This window comes from Pristiophorus japonicus, unplaced genomic scaffold (genome assembly GCF_044704955.1).
Source record: "Pristiophorus japonicus isolate sPriJap1 unplaced genomic scaffold, sPriJap1.hap1 HAP1_SCAFFOLD_874, whole genome shotgun sequence".
NCBI classification, from domain to species: Eukaryota; Metazoa; Chordata; class Chondrichthyes; family Pristiophoridae; genus Pristiophorus; species Pristiophorus japonicus.
This window is the reverse complement of record NW_027254797.1, coordinates 1-15,429: the sequence shown is the minus strand read 5'-3', so window position 1 is coordinate 15,429 and position 15,429 is coordinate 1. Positions and strand designations below refer to the sequence as shown.

At 54.3% G+C, this 15,429-nt stretch overlaps 1 protein-coding gene across 1 annotated transcript; it reads left to right on the top strand.

The window, feature by feature from the left end:
* Window positions 1-387: 387 nt before the first annotated feature.
* LOC139257593 (ubiquitin carboxyl-terminal hydrolase 5-like) lies at window positions 388-15,079 on the top strand (the record flags this gene model as incomplete). The annotated part of the gene is made up of 4 exons (XM_070874532.1): window positions 388-609; window positions 10,806-10,931; window positions 14,469-14,535; window positions 14,842-15,079. Coding segments are annotated over exons 1-4 (653 nt in total), but the record flags the coding sequence as incomplete, so codon positions are not given.
* Window positions 15,080-15,429: the final 350 nt, after the last annotated feature.

Below are 15,429 nucleotides of genomic sequence, written 5' to 3'. Positions count from 1 at the left end.
TCAGCTCCCGCCCCCTCGCCTCCTGTCTGCTCATTGGGCGGATGGGGCAAGGCAGAGGGCCAACGGATGATTGCAGCGTTGTCATTGGTTCAGACCGCCGTCAGTCACAGCTCAGCTCCCGCCCCCCCCTGCCTCCTGGCTGCTCATTGGGTGGGTGGGACAAGAGGGGCCCCCCCGGATGATTGCTTGCGTTCCATTGGTCGGCCTCGCTGTCAGTCACAGCTGAACTCCCGTCCCCCCCCCTTTCACCCAATCCTGGCTCCTGATTGGGTGGGGCGGGGCACGCGACGGCCTACGAGGGGCGGGATTGGGTGGGGCGTGTTGCGCGAGGGGAGGGTCAGGTGGGAGGATGGTGATTGGTGGAGCGGGACGTCAATCCAGCGCACAATGGGCGGGGAGCGGACGCTGATTGGGTGGCTGGCGCGAGCCCTGCGCCGGCTCCTCCCCCTTGCGCCGCGCGCCGGCGAGCGCTTCTCCTTCTTCTTCCCTCGCTGGTGCATCATGGCGGAGTTCGGTGACCTGCTGCTCTCGGTGCTGGCCAGCGTCCGGGTGCCCCGCAGCGGCGACCGCGTCCACAAGGACGAGTGCGCTTTCTCTTTCGACAGCCCGGTGAGTGACCGCCGCCGCGGCGACGGGCTCCGGCCTCCAATGGCGGCGTTACAGAAGAGAGAAAAATCAAATCCTGGCCTTTTTGCTTTTTCCGATGCCGAGCGGCACCCGCGGGGCACGCTGGGACTTGTAGTCTTTTCCCGCCCGGCGCGCCGCCCGAACGCTCGCGGCGGCCGGAGCCCGCGGACTACAAGGCCCAGCGCGCCTCGCGAAAGATGTCTCTTTTTCCACCTCCCCTGCACTCGCAAAATGGCCGCCGTGGGGCTGGCGGCGCGCGGGGCGTGCTGGGGGTTGTAGTTCCCCGGCCCTCGGTGCGCCGGCAGTGCGGACGGCATTCCCAGTAGGGGAGGAACTACAGCTCCCGACTGGCGCTGCGCGCTGCGGCACAGCCCAGGGAAGCTGAGGGTTTGCTGCAGAATCATTGCCTGGGGAAGGGCAGAAATCTCAAATTGGCCATTCATTCATTCATTGCTTCATTCATTAATGTCATACTGTTGCTCATTGGACATTAATGTCATACTGTTGCTCATTGGACATTAATGTCATACTGTTGCTCATTGGACATTAATGTCATACTGTTGCTCATTGGACATTAATGTCATACTGTTGCTCATTGGACATTAATGTCATACTGTTGCTCATTGGACATTAATGTCATACTGTTGCTCATTGGACATTAATGTCATACTGTTGCTCATTGGACATTAATGTCATACTGTTGCTCATTGGACATGTCATACTGTTGCTCATTGGACATTAATGTCATATTGGACATTAATGTCTCATTGGACATTAATGTCTCATTGGACATTAATGTCAGACTGTTGCTCATTGGACATTAATGTCAGTGGCTTGAAGTCCCACTCCAGACCCTTGAGCCATAGATCTAGGATGACGCTGGAGTGCAGTGTTGAGGGAGCGCCGCACTGTCAGCGGTGCCGTCTTCTGGATGACTTGTTAAACTGAGGCCGACACCACCCACCCCGGTCTCCTATCCCTGCTAGTCTTCCCCGGCCCCCCCCCCAGTCTCTGCGTTCTCTGCTCTCTCTCCCCCTTCTGCGCCCCCCCCCCTCTCTTTCTCCCCTCGGTCTCTGTGCCCCGCACTCTCTCTCTCTCCCCCCTCGGTCTCTGCGCCCGCACACTCTCTCTCTCGCTCTCTCTCTTCCCCCCCCACCCCTCGGTCTCTGCGCCTCTCTCCCCTCGGTGTCTGTGCGCTCGCGCTCTCTCTCTCTCCCCTCTATCTCTGCGCCCCTCTCTCTCTCTCTCCCCTCTGTCTGCGCCCCTCTCTCGCTCTCTCTCTCTTCCCCCCCCCCCCCTCGGTCTCCTCTCGCGCTCTCTCTCTCTCTCTCTCCCCTTGGTCTTCTCTCTCTCTCGGTCTTCTCTCTCTCTCTCTCTCGGTCTCCTCTCTCTCTCGGTCTCTTCTCTTCTCTCTCTCTCTCGGTCTCTTCTCTTCTCTCTCTCTCTCGGTCTCTTCTCTCTCTTCTCTCTCTCTCTCTCGGTCTCTTCTCTTCTCTCTCTCTCTCGGTCTCTTCTCTCTCTTCTCTCTCTCTCTCTCGGTCTCTTCTCTCTCTCTCTCTCTCTCGGTCTCTTCTCTCTCTCTCTCTCTCTCGGTCTCTTCTCTCTCTCTCTCTCTCTCGGTCTCTTCTCTCTCTCTCTCTCTCTCGGTCTCTTCTCTCTCTCTCTCTCTCGGGGTCTCTTCTCTCTCTCTCTCTCTCGGTCTCTTCTCTCTCTCTCTCTCTCTCTCCCCTCGGTCTCTGCGTCCCGCTCTCTCTCTCTCTCTCTCCTTTTCCTCCCCTCCCCACCCCGGTCTCCATGCCCTGCTGCTGCTCCTCTCTTTCTGCCCCGCCCTGGCAGTACAACAGCGGCTCACTGTATTGATTCCTGGGATGAGCTGTCTTATGATGAGAGATTGTGTAGAATGGGCCTATACTCTGGAGTTTAGAATGCGAGGTGATCTCACTGAAACATACAAGATTCTGAGGGGGATTGACAGGGTAGATGCTGAGTGGTTGTTTCCCCTGGCTGGAGTTTCTAGAACCAGGGGGCACTGTCTCAGGATAAGGGGTCTGCCATTTAAGACTGATGAGGAATTACTTCACTGAGGGTGGTGCATCCTTGGAATTTTCTACCCCAGGGGTCTGTGGGTGCTGGGTCTCTGAGTATATTCAAGGCTGAGATAGATAGATTTTTGAAGTCTAGGGGAATCAAGCGATATGGAGATTGGCTGGAAAGTTAACACAAGAACATAAATGGGAGAAGGCCATATGGCCCCTCGAGCCTGCTCAACCATTTAATCCGATCATGATCCGATCATGGACTTGGGTCCACTTCCCTGCCCGCTCTCCATAACCCCTTATTCCCTTATCGGTTAAGAAACTGTATTTCTGTATTCAATGTCCCAGCTTCCACAGCTCTGAGGCAGCGAATTCCACAATCCTCAGAAGAAATTCCTCCTCATCTCAGTTTTAAATGGGCAGCCCCTTATTCTAAGATTATGCCCCCTAGTTCTAGTCTCCCCCATCAGTGGGAACATCCTCTCTGCATCCACCTTGTCAAGCCCCCTCATAATCTGATACGTTTCGATAATATCACCTCTCGTGAACTCCAATGAGTCGAGGCCCAACCTCCTCAACCTTTCCTCATAAGTCAACCCCCTCATTGCCGGAATCAACCGAGTGAACCTTCTCTGAACTGCCTCCAAAGCAAGTATATCCTTTGGTAAATATGGAAACCAAAACTGCACGCAGTACTCCAGGTGTGGCCTCACCAATACCCTGCATAACTGGAGCAAGACTTCCCTGCTTTTGTACTCTATCCCCTTTGCAATAAAGGTCAAGATTCCATTGGTCTTCCTGATCACTTGCTGTACCTGCATACTAACCTTTTGTGTTTCATGTACAAGTACCCCCAGGTCCTGCTGTACTGCAGCACTTTGCAATCTTTCTCCATTTAAATAATAACTTGCTCTTTGATTTTTTTCTGCCAAAGTGCATGACCCCACACTTTCCAACATTATATTCCATCTGACAAATTTTTGCCCACTCACTGAGCCTGTCTATGTTCTTTTGCAGATTTTTGTGTTTTCCTCTCATCTTTGTATTGTCAGTGATCTTGGCTACATTGCACTCAGTCCCTTCTTCCAAGTCATTAATATAGAAATTGTAAATAGTTGGAGTCCCAGCACTGATCCCTGCGGCACCCCACTAGTTACTGATTGGCAACCCGAGAATGAACCATTTATCCCGACTCTCTGTTTTCTGTTCAGTCGAGGTTGATGATCAGCCGTGATCTTGAATGGCGGAACAGGCTCGAGGGGCCGTATGGCTGACACCGGCTCCTATTTCTTCTGCTCTTCTTCAATACATGAGTTATTCCCAGATTCATAGAAAATAGGTGCAGGAGTAGGCCATTCGGCCCTTTGAGCCTGCACCACCATTCAATATGATCATGGCTGAAAATGCAACTTCAGTACCCCACTCCTGCCTTCTCTCCATACCCCTTGATCCCTTTAGCTGAAAGGGCCACATCTAATTCCTTTTTGAATATATCCAACGAACTGGCCTCATCAACTTTCTGTGGTAGAGAATTCCACAGGTTCACCACTCTCTGGGTGAAAAAGTTTTTCCTCATCTCGGTCCTAAATGGCTTACCCCTTATCCTTAGGCTGTGACCCCTTGTTCTGGACTTCCTCAACATCGGGAACATTCTTCCTGCATCTAACCTGTCCAATCCCATCAGAATTGTATATGCTTCTATGACATCCCCTCTCATTCTTCTAAATTCCAGTGAATATAAGCCCAGTCGATCCAGTCTTTCTTCATATGTCAGTCCTGCCATCCCGGGAATCAGTCTGGTGAACCTTTGCTGCACTCCCTCAATAGCAAGAATGTCCTTCCTCAGATTAGGAGACCAAAACTGAACACATATTCCAGGTGAGGCCTCACCAAGGCCCTGTACAACTGCAGTAAGACCTCCCTGCTCCTATACTCAAATCCCCTCGCTATGAAGGCCAACATACCATTTGCTTTCTTCACCGCCTGCTGTACCTGCATGCCAACTTTCAATGACTGATGTACCATGACACCCAGGTCTCGTTGCACCTCCCCATTTACTAATCTGTCACCATTCAGATAATAATCTGATATACTTGCATTGGAGGCTGTCCAGAGAAAGTTCACTCGGTCGATTCTGGAGATGAGGGGGCCGACTCACGAGGAAAGGTTGAGCAGGCTGGGCATCCACCCATTGGAGCCCAGATGAACGAGTGGTGATCTAATCGAAACGCACAAGATCCCGAGCGGGCTTGACATGGTGGATGCAGAAATTTACAGCACGGAAGGAGGCCATTTCGGCCCATCGTTTCTGCAGTGGCCGACCTCGAGCTATCCAGCCTAATCCCACTTTCCCGCTCTTGGTCCGTAGCCCTGTAGGATATGGCACTTCAAGTACTTTTAAAATATGGTGAGGGTTTCTACCTCGACAACCCTTTCAGGCAGTGAGTTCTAGACCCCCACCTCCTCTCCCCTCAAATCCCCTCTAAACCTCCCCCCAATTACTTTAAATCTATGCCCCCTGGTTGTTGACCCTCAGCTGAGAAAAAGAGGTCTGTCCTATCCACTCTATCTAGGCCCGTTGTAATTCCCTCTGGGTGAAAAAATGCCCTCTTAAACCTCCTACCAGTGACTTTAAATCTATGTCCTGGCCAATAATTAGTCCTCAATCAACATAGCAAAAACAGATTATCTGGTCATCATCACATTGCTGTGTGTGGGAGCTTGCTTGTGTGCAAGTTGGCTGCCATGTTTCCCACATTATAACACTGACTACACTTTGAGACGTCTGATGGTCGTGAAAGGTGCAATTTAAATGCCACTTGTGTTTTAGTGTCTGATTCTCACTCTATGGGGCTAGGTGCCTGTGCCCCACACTGGGAGAGTCTGTCTGATAGTATCAGCTGTGGGCTGTCCCCTCGCCTCCGAGTCAGAAGGTTGTGGGTTCAAGTCCCACTCCCTGGAGTGGAGCACATAAATCTAGGCTGACACTCCAGTGCAGTGCTGAGGGAGTGCTGCCCTGTCGGAGGGGCAGTACTGAGGGAGGGTCGGAGGGGCAGGACTGAAGGAGCGCCGCACTGTCGGAGGGGCAATGCTGAGAGAGCGCCGCACTGCCGGAGGGTCGGTACTGAGGGAGCGGCGCACGACTGGAGGGGCAGTAGTGACGGAGCGCCGCACTGTCTCTCGTTCTTCTTCTCTCTCTCTCTCTCGTGTTCTCTCTCTATCTCTCTCTCGTGTTCTCTCTCTCTCTCTCTCTCTCGTGTTCTCTCTCTCTCTCTCGTGTTCTCTCTCTCTCTCGTGTTCCCTCTCTCTCGTGTTTTCTCTCTATCTCTCTCTCTCTCTCTCGTGTTTTCTCTCTCTCGTGTTTTCTCTCTCTCGTGTTTTCTCTCTCTCTCGTGTTTTCTCTCTCTCTCGTGTTTTCTCTCTCTCTCGTGTTTTCTCTCTCTCTCGTGTTTTCTCTCTCTCTCGTGTTTTCTCTCTCTCTCGTGTTTTCTCTCTCTCTCGTGTTTTCTCTCTCTCTCGTGTTTTCTCTCTCTCTCGTGTTTTCTCTCTCTCTCGTGTTTTCTCTCTCTCTCGTGTTTTCTCTCTCTCTCGTGTTTTCTCTCTCTCGTGTTTTCTCTCTCTCTCGTGTTTTCTCTCTCTCTCGTGTTTTCTCTCTCTCGTGTTCTCTCTCTCTCGTGTTTTCTCTCTCTCTCGTGTTTTCTCTCTCTCTCGTGTTCTCTCTCTCTCTCTCGTGTTCTCTCTCTCCTCGTGTTCTCTCTCTATCTCTCTCTCTCGTGTTCTCTCTCTCTCTCGTGTTCTCTCTCTCCTCGTGTTTTCTCTCTCTCTCGTGTTCTCTCTCTCGTGTTCTCTCTCTCGTGTTCTCTCTCTCGTGTTCTCTCTCTCGTGTTCTCTCTCTCGTGTTCTCTCTCTCGTGTTCTCTCTCTCGTGTTCTCTCTCTCGTGTTCTCTCTCTCGTGTTCTCTCTCTCGTGTTCTCTCTCTCGTGTTCTCTCTCTCGTGTTCTCTCTCTCGTGTTCTCTCTCTCGTGTTCTCTCTCTCGTGTTCTCTCTCTCGTGTTCTCTCTCTCGTGTTCTCTCTCTCGTGTTCTCTCTCTCGTGTTCTCTCTCTCGTGTTCTCTCTCTCGTGTTCTCTCTCTCGTGTTCTCTCTCTCGTGTTCTCTCTCTCGTGTTCTCTCTCTCGTGTTCTCTCTCTCGTGTTCTCTCTCTCGTGTTCTCTCTCTCGTGTTCTCTCTCTCGTGTTCTCTCTCTCGTGTTCTCTCTCTCGTGTTCTCTCTCTCGTGTTCTCTCTCTCGTGTTCTCTCTCTCGTGTTCTCTCTCTCGTGTTCTCTCTCTCGTGTTCTCTCTCTCGTGTTCTCTCTCTCGTGTTCTCTCTCTCTCGTGTTCTCTCTCTCTCTCGTGTTCTCTCTCTCTCTCGTGTTCTCTCTCTCTCTCGTGTTCTCTCTCTCTCTCGTGTTCTCTCTCTCTCTCGTGTTCTCTCTCTCTCTCGTGTTCTCTCTCTCTCTCGTGTTCTCTCTCTCTCTCTCTCTCTCTCTCTCTCTCTCTCTCTCGTGTTCTCTCTCTCTCTCGTGTTCTCTCTCTCGTGTTCTCTCTCTCGTGTTCTCTCTCTCGTGTTCTCTCTCTCGTGTTCTCTCTCTCGTGTTCTCTCTCTCTCGTGTTCTCTCTCTCTCGTGTTCTCTCTCTCTCTCGTGTTCTCTCTCTCTCTCGTGTTCTCTCTCTCTCTCGTGTTCTCTCTCTCTCTCGTGTTCTCTCTCTCTCTCGTGTTCTCTCTCTCTCTCTCGTGTTCTCTCTCTCTCTCGTGTTCTCTCTCTCTCTCGTGTTCTCTCTCTCTCTCGTGTTCTCTCTCTCTCTCGTGTTCTCTCTCTCTCTCGTGTTCTCTCTCTCTCTCGTGTTCTCTCTCTCTCTCGTGTTCTCTCTCTCTCTCGTGTTCTCTCTCTCTCTCGTGTTCTCTCTCTCTCTCGTGTTCTCTCTCTCTCTCTCGTGTTCTCTCTCTCTCTCTCGTGTTCTCTCTCTCTCTCGTGTTCTCTCTCTCTCTCGTGTTCTCTCTCTCTCTCGTGTTCTCTCTCTCTCTCGTGTTCTCTCTCTCTCTCTCGTGTTCTCTCTCTCTCTCGTGTTCTCTCTCTCTCTCGTGTTCTCTCTCTCTCTCGTGTTCTCTCTCTCTCTCGTGTTCTCTCTCTCTCTCGTGTTCTCTCTCTCTCTCGTGTTCTCTCTCTCTCTCGTGTTCTCTCTCTCTCTCGTGTTCTCTCTCTCTCTCGTGTTCTCTCTCTCTCTCGTGTTCTCTCTCTCTCTCGTGTTCTCTCTCTCTCTCGTGTTCTCTCTCTCTCTCTCGTGTTCTCTCTCTCTCTCTCGTGTTCTCTCTCTCTCTCTCGTGTTCTCTCTCTCTCTCTCGTGTTCTCTCTCTCTCTCTCGTGTTCTCTCTCTCTCTCTCGTGTTCTCTCTCTCTCTCTCGTGTTCTCTCTCTCTCTCGTGTTCTCTCTCTCTCTCGTGTTCTCTCTCTCTCTCGTGTTCTCTCTCTCTCTCGTGTTCTCTCTCTCTCTCATCTGTGTTTTCTCTCTCGTCTGTGTTTTCTCTCTCGTGTGTGTGTGTTTTCTCTCTCGTGTGTGTGTGTTTTCTCTCTCGTGTGTGTGTGTTTTCTCTCTCGTGTGTGTGTGTTTTCTCTCTCGTGTGTGTGTGTTTTCTCTCTCGTGTGTGTGTGTTTTCTCTCTCGTGTGTGTGTGTTTTCTCTCTCGTGTGTGTGTGTTTTCTCTCTCGTGTGTGTGTGTTTTCTCTCTCGTGTGTGTGTGTTTTCTCTCTCGTGTGTGTGTGTTTTCTCTCTCGTGTGTGTGTGTTTTCTCTCTCGTGTGTGTGTGTTTTCTCTCTCGTGTGTGTGTGTTTTCTCTCTCTCGTGTGTGTGTGTTTTCTCTCGTGTGTGTGTGTTTTCTCTCGTGTGTGTGTGTTTTCTCTCTCGTGTGTGTGTGTTTTCTCTCTCGTGTGTGTGTGTTTTCTCTCTCGTGTGTGTGTGTTTTCTCTCTCGTGTGTGTGTGTTTTCTCTCTCGTGTGTGTGTTTTCTCTCTCGTGTGTGTGTTTTCTCTCTCGTGTGTGTGTTTTCTCTCTCGTGTGTGTGTGTTTTCTCTCTCGTGTGTGTGTGTGTGTGTTTTCTCTCTCGTGTGTGTGTGTGTGTGTTTTCTCTCTCGTGTGTGTGTGTGTGTGTGTTTTCTCTCTCGTGTGTGTGTGTGTTTTCTCGTGTGTGTGTGTGTTTTCTCTCTCTCGTGTGTGTGTGTGTTTTCTCTCTCTCGTGTGTGTGTGTGTTTTCTCTCTCTCGTGTGTGTGTGTGTTTTCTCTCTCTCGTGTGTGTGTGTGTTTTCTCTCTCGTGTGTGTGTGTGTTTTCTCTCTCGTGTGTGTGTGTTTTCTCTCTCGTGTGTGTGTGTTTTCTCTCTCGTGTGTGTGTGTTTTCTCTCTCGTGTGTGTGTGTTTTCTCTCTCGTGTGTGTGTGTTTTCTCTCTCGTGTGTGTGTGTGTTTTCTCTCTCGTGTGTGTGTGTGTTTTCTCTCTCGTGTGTGTGTGTGTTTTCTATTTCGTGTGTGTGTGTTTTCTCTCGTGTGTGTGTGTTTTCTCTCTCGTGTGTGTGTGTTTTCTCTCTCGTGTGTGTGTGTGTTTTCTCTCTCGTGTGTGTGTTTTCTCTCTCGTGTGTGTGTTTTCTCTCTCGTGTGTGTGTGTTTTCTCTCTCGTGTGTGTGTGTTTTCTCTCTCGTGTGTGTGTGTGTGTGTTTTCTCTCTCGTGTGTGTGTGTGTGTGTTTTCTCTCTCGTGTGTGTGTGTGTGTGTTTTCTCTCTCGTGTGTGTGTGTGTGTGTTTTCTCTCTCGTGTGTGTGTGTGTTTTCTCTCTCTCGTGTGTGTGTGTGTTTTCTCTCTCTCGTGTGTGTGTGTGTTTTCTCTCTCTCGTGTGTGTGTGTGTTTTCTCTCTCTCGTGTGTGTGTGTGTTTTCTCTCTCGTGTGTGTGTGTTTTCTCTCTCGTGTGTGTGTGTTTTCTCTCTCGTGTGTGTGTGTTTTCTCTCTCGTGTGTGTGTGTTTTCTCTCTCGTGTGTGTGTGTGTTTTCTCTCTCGTGTGTGTGTGTGTTTTCTCTCTCGTGTGTGTGTGTGTTTTCTATTTCGTGTGTGTGTGTTCTCTCTCGTGTGTGTGTGTGTGTGTGTTTTCTCTCGTGTGTGTGTGTGTGTTTTCTCTCTCTCGTGTGTGTGTGTGTGTGTGTGTTTTCTCTATCGTGTGTGTGTGTGTTCTCTCTCGTGTGTGTGTGTGTGTGTGTTTTCTCTCGTGTGTGTGTGTGTGTTTTCTCTCTCGTGTGTGTGTGTGTGTGTTTTCTCTCTCTCGTGTGTGTGTTTTCTCTCTCTCGTGTGTGTGTTTTCTCTATCGTGTGTGTGTGTGTTCTCTCTCGTGTGTGTGTGTGTGTGTTTTCTCGTGTGTGTGTGTGTGTTTTCTCTCTCTCGTGTGTGTGTGTGTGTGTTTTCTCTATCGTGTGTGTGTGTGTGTTTTCTCTCTCTCGTGTGTGTGTGTGTGTGTGTTTTCTCTCTCGTGTGTGTGTGTGTGTTTTCTCTCTCGTGTGTGTGTGTGTGTGTGTGTGTGTGTGTGTTTTTCTCTCTCGTGTGTGTGTGTGTGTGTTTTCTCTCTCGTGTGTGTGTGTGTGTGTTTTCTCTCTCGTGTGTGTGTGTGTGTTTTCTCTCTCGTGTGTGTGTGTGTGTTTTCTCTCTCGTGTGTGTGTGTGTGTTTTCTCTATCGTGTGTGTGTGTTTTCTCTATCGTGTGTGTGTGTGTTCTCTCTCGTGTGTGTGTGTGTTCTCTCTCGTGTGTGTGTGTGTGTGTTTTCTCTCGTGTGTGTGTGTGTGTTTTCTCTCTCTCGTGTGTGTGTGTGTGTTTTCTCTCTCTCGTGTGTGTGTGTGTGTTTTCTCTCTCTCGTGTGTGTGTGTGTGTGTGTGTGTGTGTGTGTGTGTTTTCTCTCCCCCACTTGCGCTCTCGCTCCCCCCCCCACCCGCTCGCGTTGTCTCTCCCCCCCACCTCTCTCTCTCTCGCTGTTCCCCGTGCCCCACCCCCCCCCCGGGACTCTGGGAGAGCTGGGCCTACACACTCCCAGGTTCGGGCCTGACATTGACGCTTCACTTCTCGTCTCTCCACCGCTCCAGGAGTCGGAAGGCGGCCTCTACATCTGCATGAACACCTTCCTGGGATTCGGCAAGCAGTTTGTGCAGAAGCACTACCAGAAAACAGGACAGCGCGCCTACCTGCACCTGAGGAGGACCCGTCTGCCGGTGAGTGAGCACGTAACAGGCCTGCCGAGCAGGATAGGCCCCTGGCTCCATCCTCGGCCGATGTCGCAGCACCTCCCCTCTCCAGTCCTCAACATTCCCGAGGCCTCATCCGCCCTCTCCGGCGGCAGTATAGGTCCCACGGCACTGTTTCGAAGAAGAGCAGGGGAGTGATCCACGGTGTCCTGGGGCCAATATCACTCATCGCATACGATAGCATAGCGATTATGTGACTCGACTAGTAATCCTGAGGCCTGACCTGGTGATCCAGAGACGTGAGTACAAGTCCCACCACGACAGCTGGGGAAATGTAAATTGAGTTAATTCATTAAATCTGCAATTTTGACAAGGTCCTGCACAAGAGATTGGTGTGCACAGTCAAAGCACATGGTATTGGGGGTAATGTACTGACGTGGACAGAGAACTGGTTGGCAGACAGGAAGCAGAGAGTCGGGATAAACGGGTCCTTTTCAGAATGGCAGGCAGTGACTAGTGGGGTGCCGCAGGGCTCAGTGCTGGGACCCCAGCTCTTTACAATATACATCAATGATTTAGATGAGGGATGACACTAAGCTGGGTGGCGGTGTGAGCTGTGAGGGGGACACTAAAAGGCTGCAGGGTGACTTGGACAGGTTAGTGAGTGGGCAAATGCATGGCAGATGCAGTATAATGTGGATAAATGTGAGGTTATCCACTTTGGGGGCAAAAACATGAAGGCAGAATATTATCTGAATGGCGGCAGATTAGGAAAAGGGGAGGTGCAACGAGACCTGGGTGTCATGGTTCATCAGTCATTGAAAGTTGGCATGCAGGTACAGCAGGCGGTGAAGAGGGCAAATGGTATGTTAGCCTTCATAAGCGAGAGGATTTGAGTATAGGAGCAGGGAGGTCTGATTGCAGTTGTACAGGGCCTTGGTGAGGCCCCACCTGGAATATTGTGTTCAGTTTTAGTCTCCTAATCTGAGGAAGGACGTTCTTGCTATTGAGAGAGTGCAGCGAAGGTTCACCAAGGATGGCTAGACTGACATATGAGGAGAGACTGGATCAACTGGGCCTTTATTCACTGGAGTTTAGAAGGATGAGAGGGGATCTCATAGAAATATATCAGATTCTGACGGGACTGGACAGGTTAGATGTAGGAAGAATGTTCCCGATGTTGGGGAAGTCCAGAGCCAGGGGACACAGTCTTAGGATAAGGGGTAAGCCATTTAGGACTGAGATGAGGAGAAACTGCTTCACTCAGAGAGTTGTGAACCTGTGGAATTCCTTGCCACAGAGAGTTGTTGAGGCCAGTTCACTGGATATATTCAAGAGGGATTTAGATATGGCCCTTGCGGATAAAGGGATCGAGGGGTATGGAGAGAAAGCAGGAAAGGGGTACTGAGGTGATGATCAGCCATGATCTTATTGAATGGCGGTGCAGGCTCGAAGGGCCGAATGACCTACTCCTGCACCTATTTTCTATGTTTTCTAAAAACCTTCAGTCGGCAATGGAGACCTTACCGGGTTGTCTAAAAAACCCATCTGGTTCCCGAACATCCTTTTAGGGAAGGAAATGTGCTGGCATTACCCGGTGTGGCCTACAGGTGACTCCAGACCCATGTGGCCCACTGAAATGGCCCGGCACACCCTTCGGTTGTAACGACACAGTCAGCACTGTGGGAGCACCCTCAGCACACGGACTGCAGTGGGTCAGGGAGGTGACTCAGCACCACCTTCTCAACGGCGACAAGGAATGGGCAATAACTGCTGGCCTTGTCAGCGACGCTCTCACCCCAGAATGAATTTTTTAAAACTCTTGCCTACTTGAGTCTCTCGACCCCCCCCCCCCCGCCCGCCCGAGTCTCTCGACCCCCTCCCCCCCCCCCCCCGAATCTCTCGACCCCTGCCCCCCCCCCCCCGCCCGAGTCTCTCGACCCCCTCCCCCCCCCCCCCCGAATCTCTCGACCCCTGCCCCCCCCCCCCGCCCGAGTCTCTCGAACCCCCTCCCCTCCCCCCCCCCCCGCCCGAGTCTCTCGACCCCCTCCCCCCCCCCGCCCGAGTCTCTCGACCCCCTCCCCCCCCCGCCCGAGTCTCTCGACCCCCTCCCCCCCCGCCCGAGTCTCTCGACCCCCTCCCCCCCCGCCCGAGTCTCTCGACCCCCTCCCCCCCCCGCCCGAGTCTCTCGACCCCCTCCCCCCCCCCCCCCCCGCCCGAGTCTCTCGACCCCCTCCCCCCCCGCCCGAGTCTCTCGACCCCCTCCCCCCCCCGCCCGAGTCTCTCGACCCCCTCCCCCCCCCGCCCGAGTCTCTCGACCCCCTCCCCCCCCCGCCCGAGTCTCTCGACCCCCTCCCCCCCCCGCCCGAGTCTCTCGACCCCCTCCCCCCCCGCCCGAGTCTCTCGACCCCCTCCCCCCCCCCCCGCCCGAGTCTCTCGACCCCCTCCCCCCCCCGCCCGAGTCTCTCGACCCCCTCCCCCCCCCCCCCCCGCCCGAGTCTCTCGACCCTCGACCCCCCCCCCCCCCCGCCCGAGTCTCTCGACCCCCTCCCCCCCGCCCGAGTCTCTCGACCCCCTCCCCCCCCCGCCCGAGTCTCTCGACCCCCTCCCCCCCCCGCCCGAGTCTCTCGACCCCCTCCCCCCCCGCCCGAGTCTCTCGACCCCCTCCCCCCCCCGCCCGAGTCTCTCGACCCCCTCCCCCCCCCCCCGCCCGAGTCTCTCGACCCCCTCCCCCCCCCCCGCCCGAGTCTCTCGACCCCCTCCCCCCCCCGCCCGAGTCTCTCGACCCCCTCTCCCCCCCCGCCCGAGTCTCTCGACCCCCTCCCCCCCCCGCCCGAGTCTCTCGACCCCCTCCCCCCCCGCCCGGGTCTCTCGACCCCCTCCCCCCCCGCCCGGGTCTCTCGACCCCCTCCCCCCCCGCCCGGGTCTCTCGACCCCCTCCCCCCCCGCCCGGGTCTCTCGACCCCCTCCCCCCCCGCCCGGGTCTCTCGACCCCCCCCCCCCCCGCCCGGGTCTCTCGACCCCCTCCCCCCCCGCCCGGGTCTCTCGACCCCCTCCCCCCCCCGCCCGAGTCTCTCGACCCCCTCCCTCCCCCCCGCCCGAGTCTCTCGACCCCCTCCCTCCCCCGCCCGAGTCTCTCGACCCCCTTCCCCCCCCCCCCCCGCCCGGGTCTCTCGACCCCCTCCCCCCCCCCCCCCGCCCGGGTCTCTCGACCCCCTCCCCCCCCGCCCGGGTCTCTCGACCCCCCCCCCCCCCCCCCGCCCGGGTCTCTCGACCCCCTCCCCCCCGCCCGAGTCTCTCGACCCCCTCCCCCCCCCGCCCGGGTCTCTCGACCCCCTCCCCCCCCGCCCGGGTCTCTCGACCCCCTCCCCCCCCGCCCGGGTCTCTCGACCCCCCGCCCGGGTCTCTCGACCCCCTCCCCCCCCCGCCCGGGTCTCTCGACCCCCCGCCCGGGTCTCTCGACCCCCTCCCCCCCCGCCCGAGTCTCTCGACCCCCTCTCTCTCCCCCCCCCCCCCCCCGCCCGAATCTCTCTGGTCTGAATGCCGTCTTTTCCTGTGTTGCAGAAAGTGGACGATGGGAGCAGTGGAGCCGGAGACCCCCCAAAGAAAAAACCCACCCGTCTGGCCATTGGTAAGGAGGAGATGCCTGGGGTCGGGGGAAGGAAGGAGAGGAAAGTGAATGAAGGATGGCGAGTGAAATGGGAAGGAGAGACAGAGAGACAGAGAGACAGAGAGACAGAGAGACAGAGAGACAGAGAGACAGAGAGACAGAGAGACAGAGAGACAGAGAGACAGGGGATGATGGGAGGGAAGGAGGGACTGAATGGAGGACAGAGAGCGAGATGAGACGAAGGGAGGGAGGGAGTGAATGGAGGCACCATTGACCCTCCATGATAAGGCTGAGTGTGTGCTTTGTCCCCTTGCTGTGTCTGTCCAGGTGTGGAAGGTGGGTTCGACGTCGATACTGAGAATTTTGAGTACGATGAGGAGGTGAAGGTTGTGATCTTACCGGAGAATGCGGTCATTCCCAGAGATGCGCTCAGCCTGATGCCAGCTGCTGTACGGGACAGAGTACGTATACCTTCAAACTGCACCCGAATCACACACTGCCCAGGTATCCTGACAGTGTACCCCCACTTTATATCCAGTGTTAGCATCGAGCGCTCCCGGGGCAGGTACAATACAGAGCTCCCTCTACATTCCCCTGACAGTGTACCCCCACTTTATACCCAGTGTATCGAGTGCTCCCGGGGCAGGTACAATACAGAGCTCCCTCTACATTACCCTGACAGTGTACCCCCACTTTATACCCAGTGTATCGAGCGCTCCCGGGGCAGGTACAATACAGAGCTCCCTCTACATTACCCTGACAGTGTACCCCCACTTTATACCCAGTGTATCGAGCGCTCCCGGGGCAGGTACAATACAGAGCTCCCTCTACATTACCCTGACAGTGTACCCCCACTTTATACCCAGTGTATCGAGCGCTCCCGGGGCAGGTACAATACAGAGCTCCCTCTACATT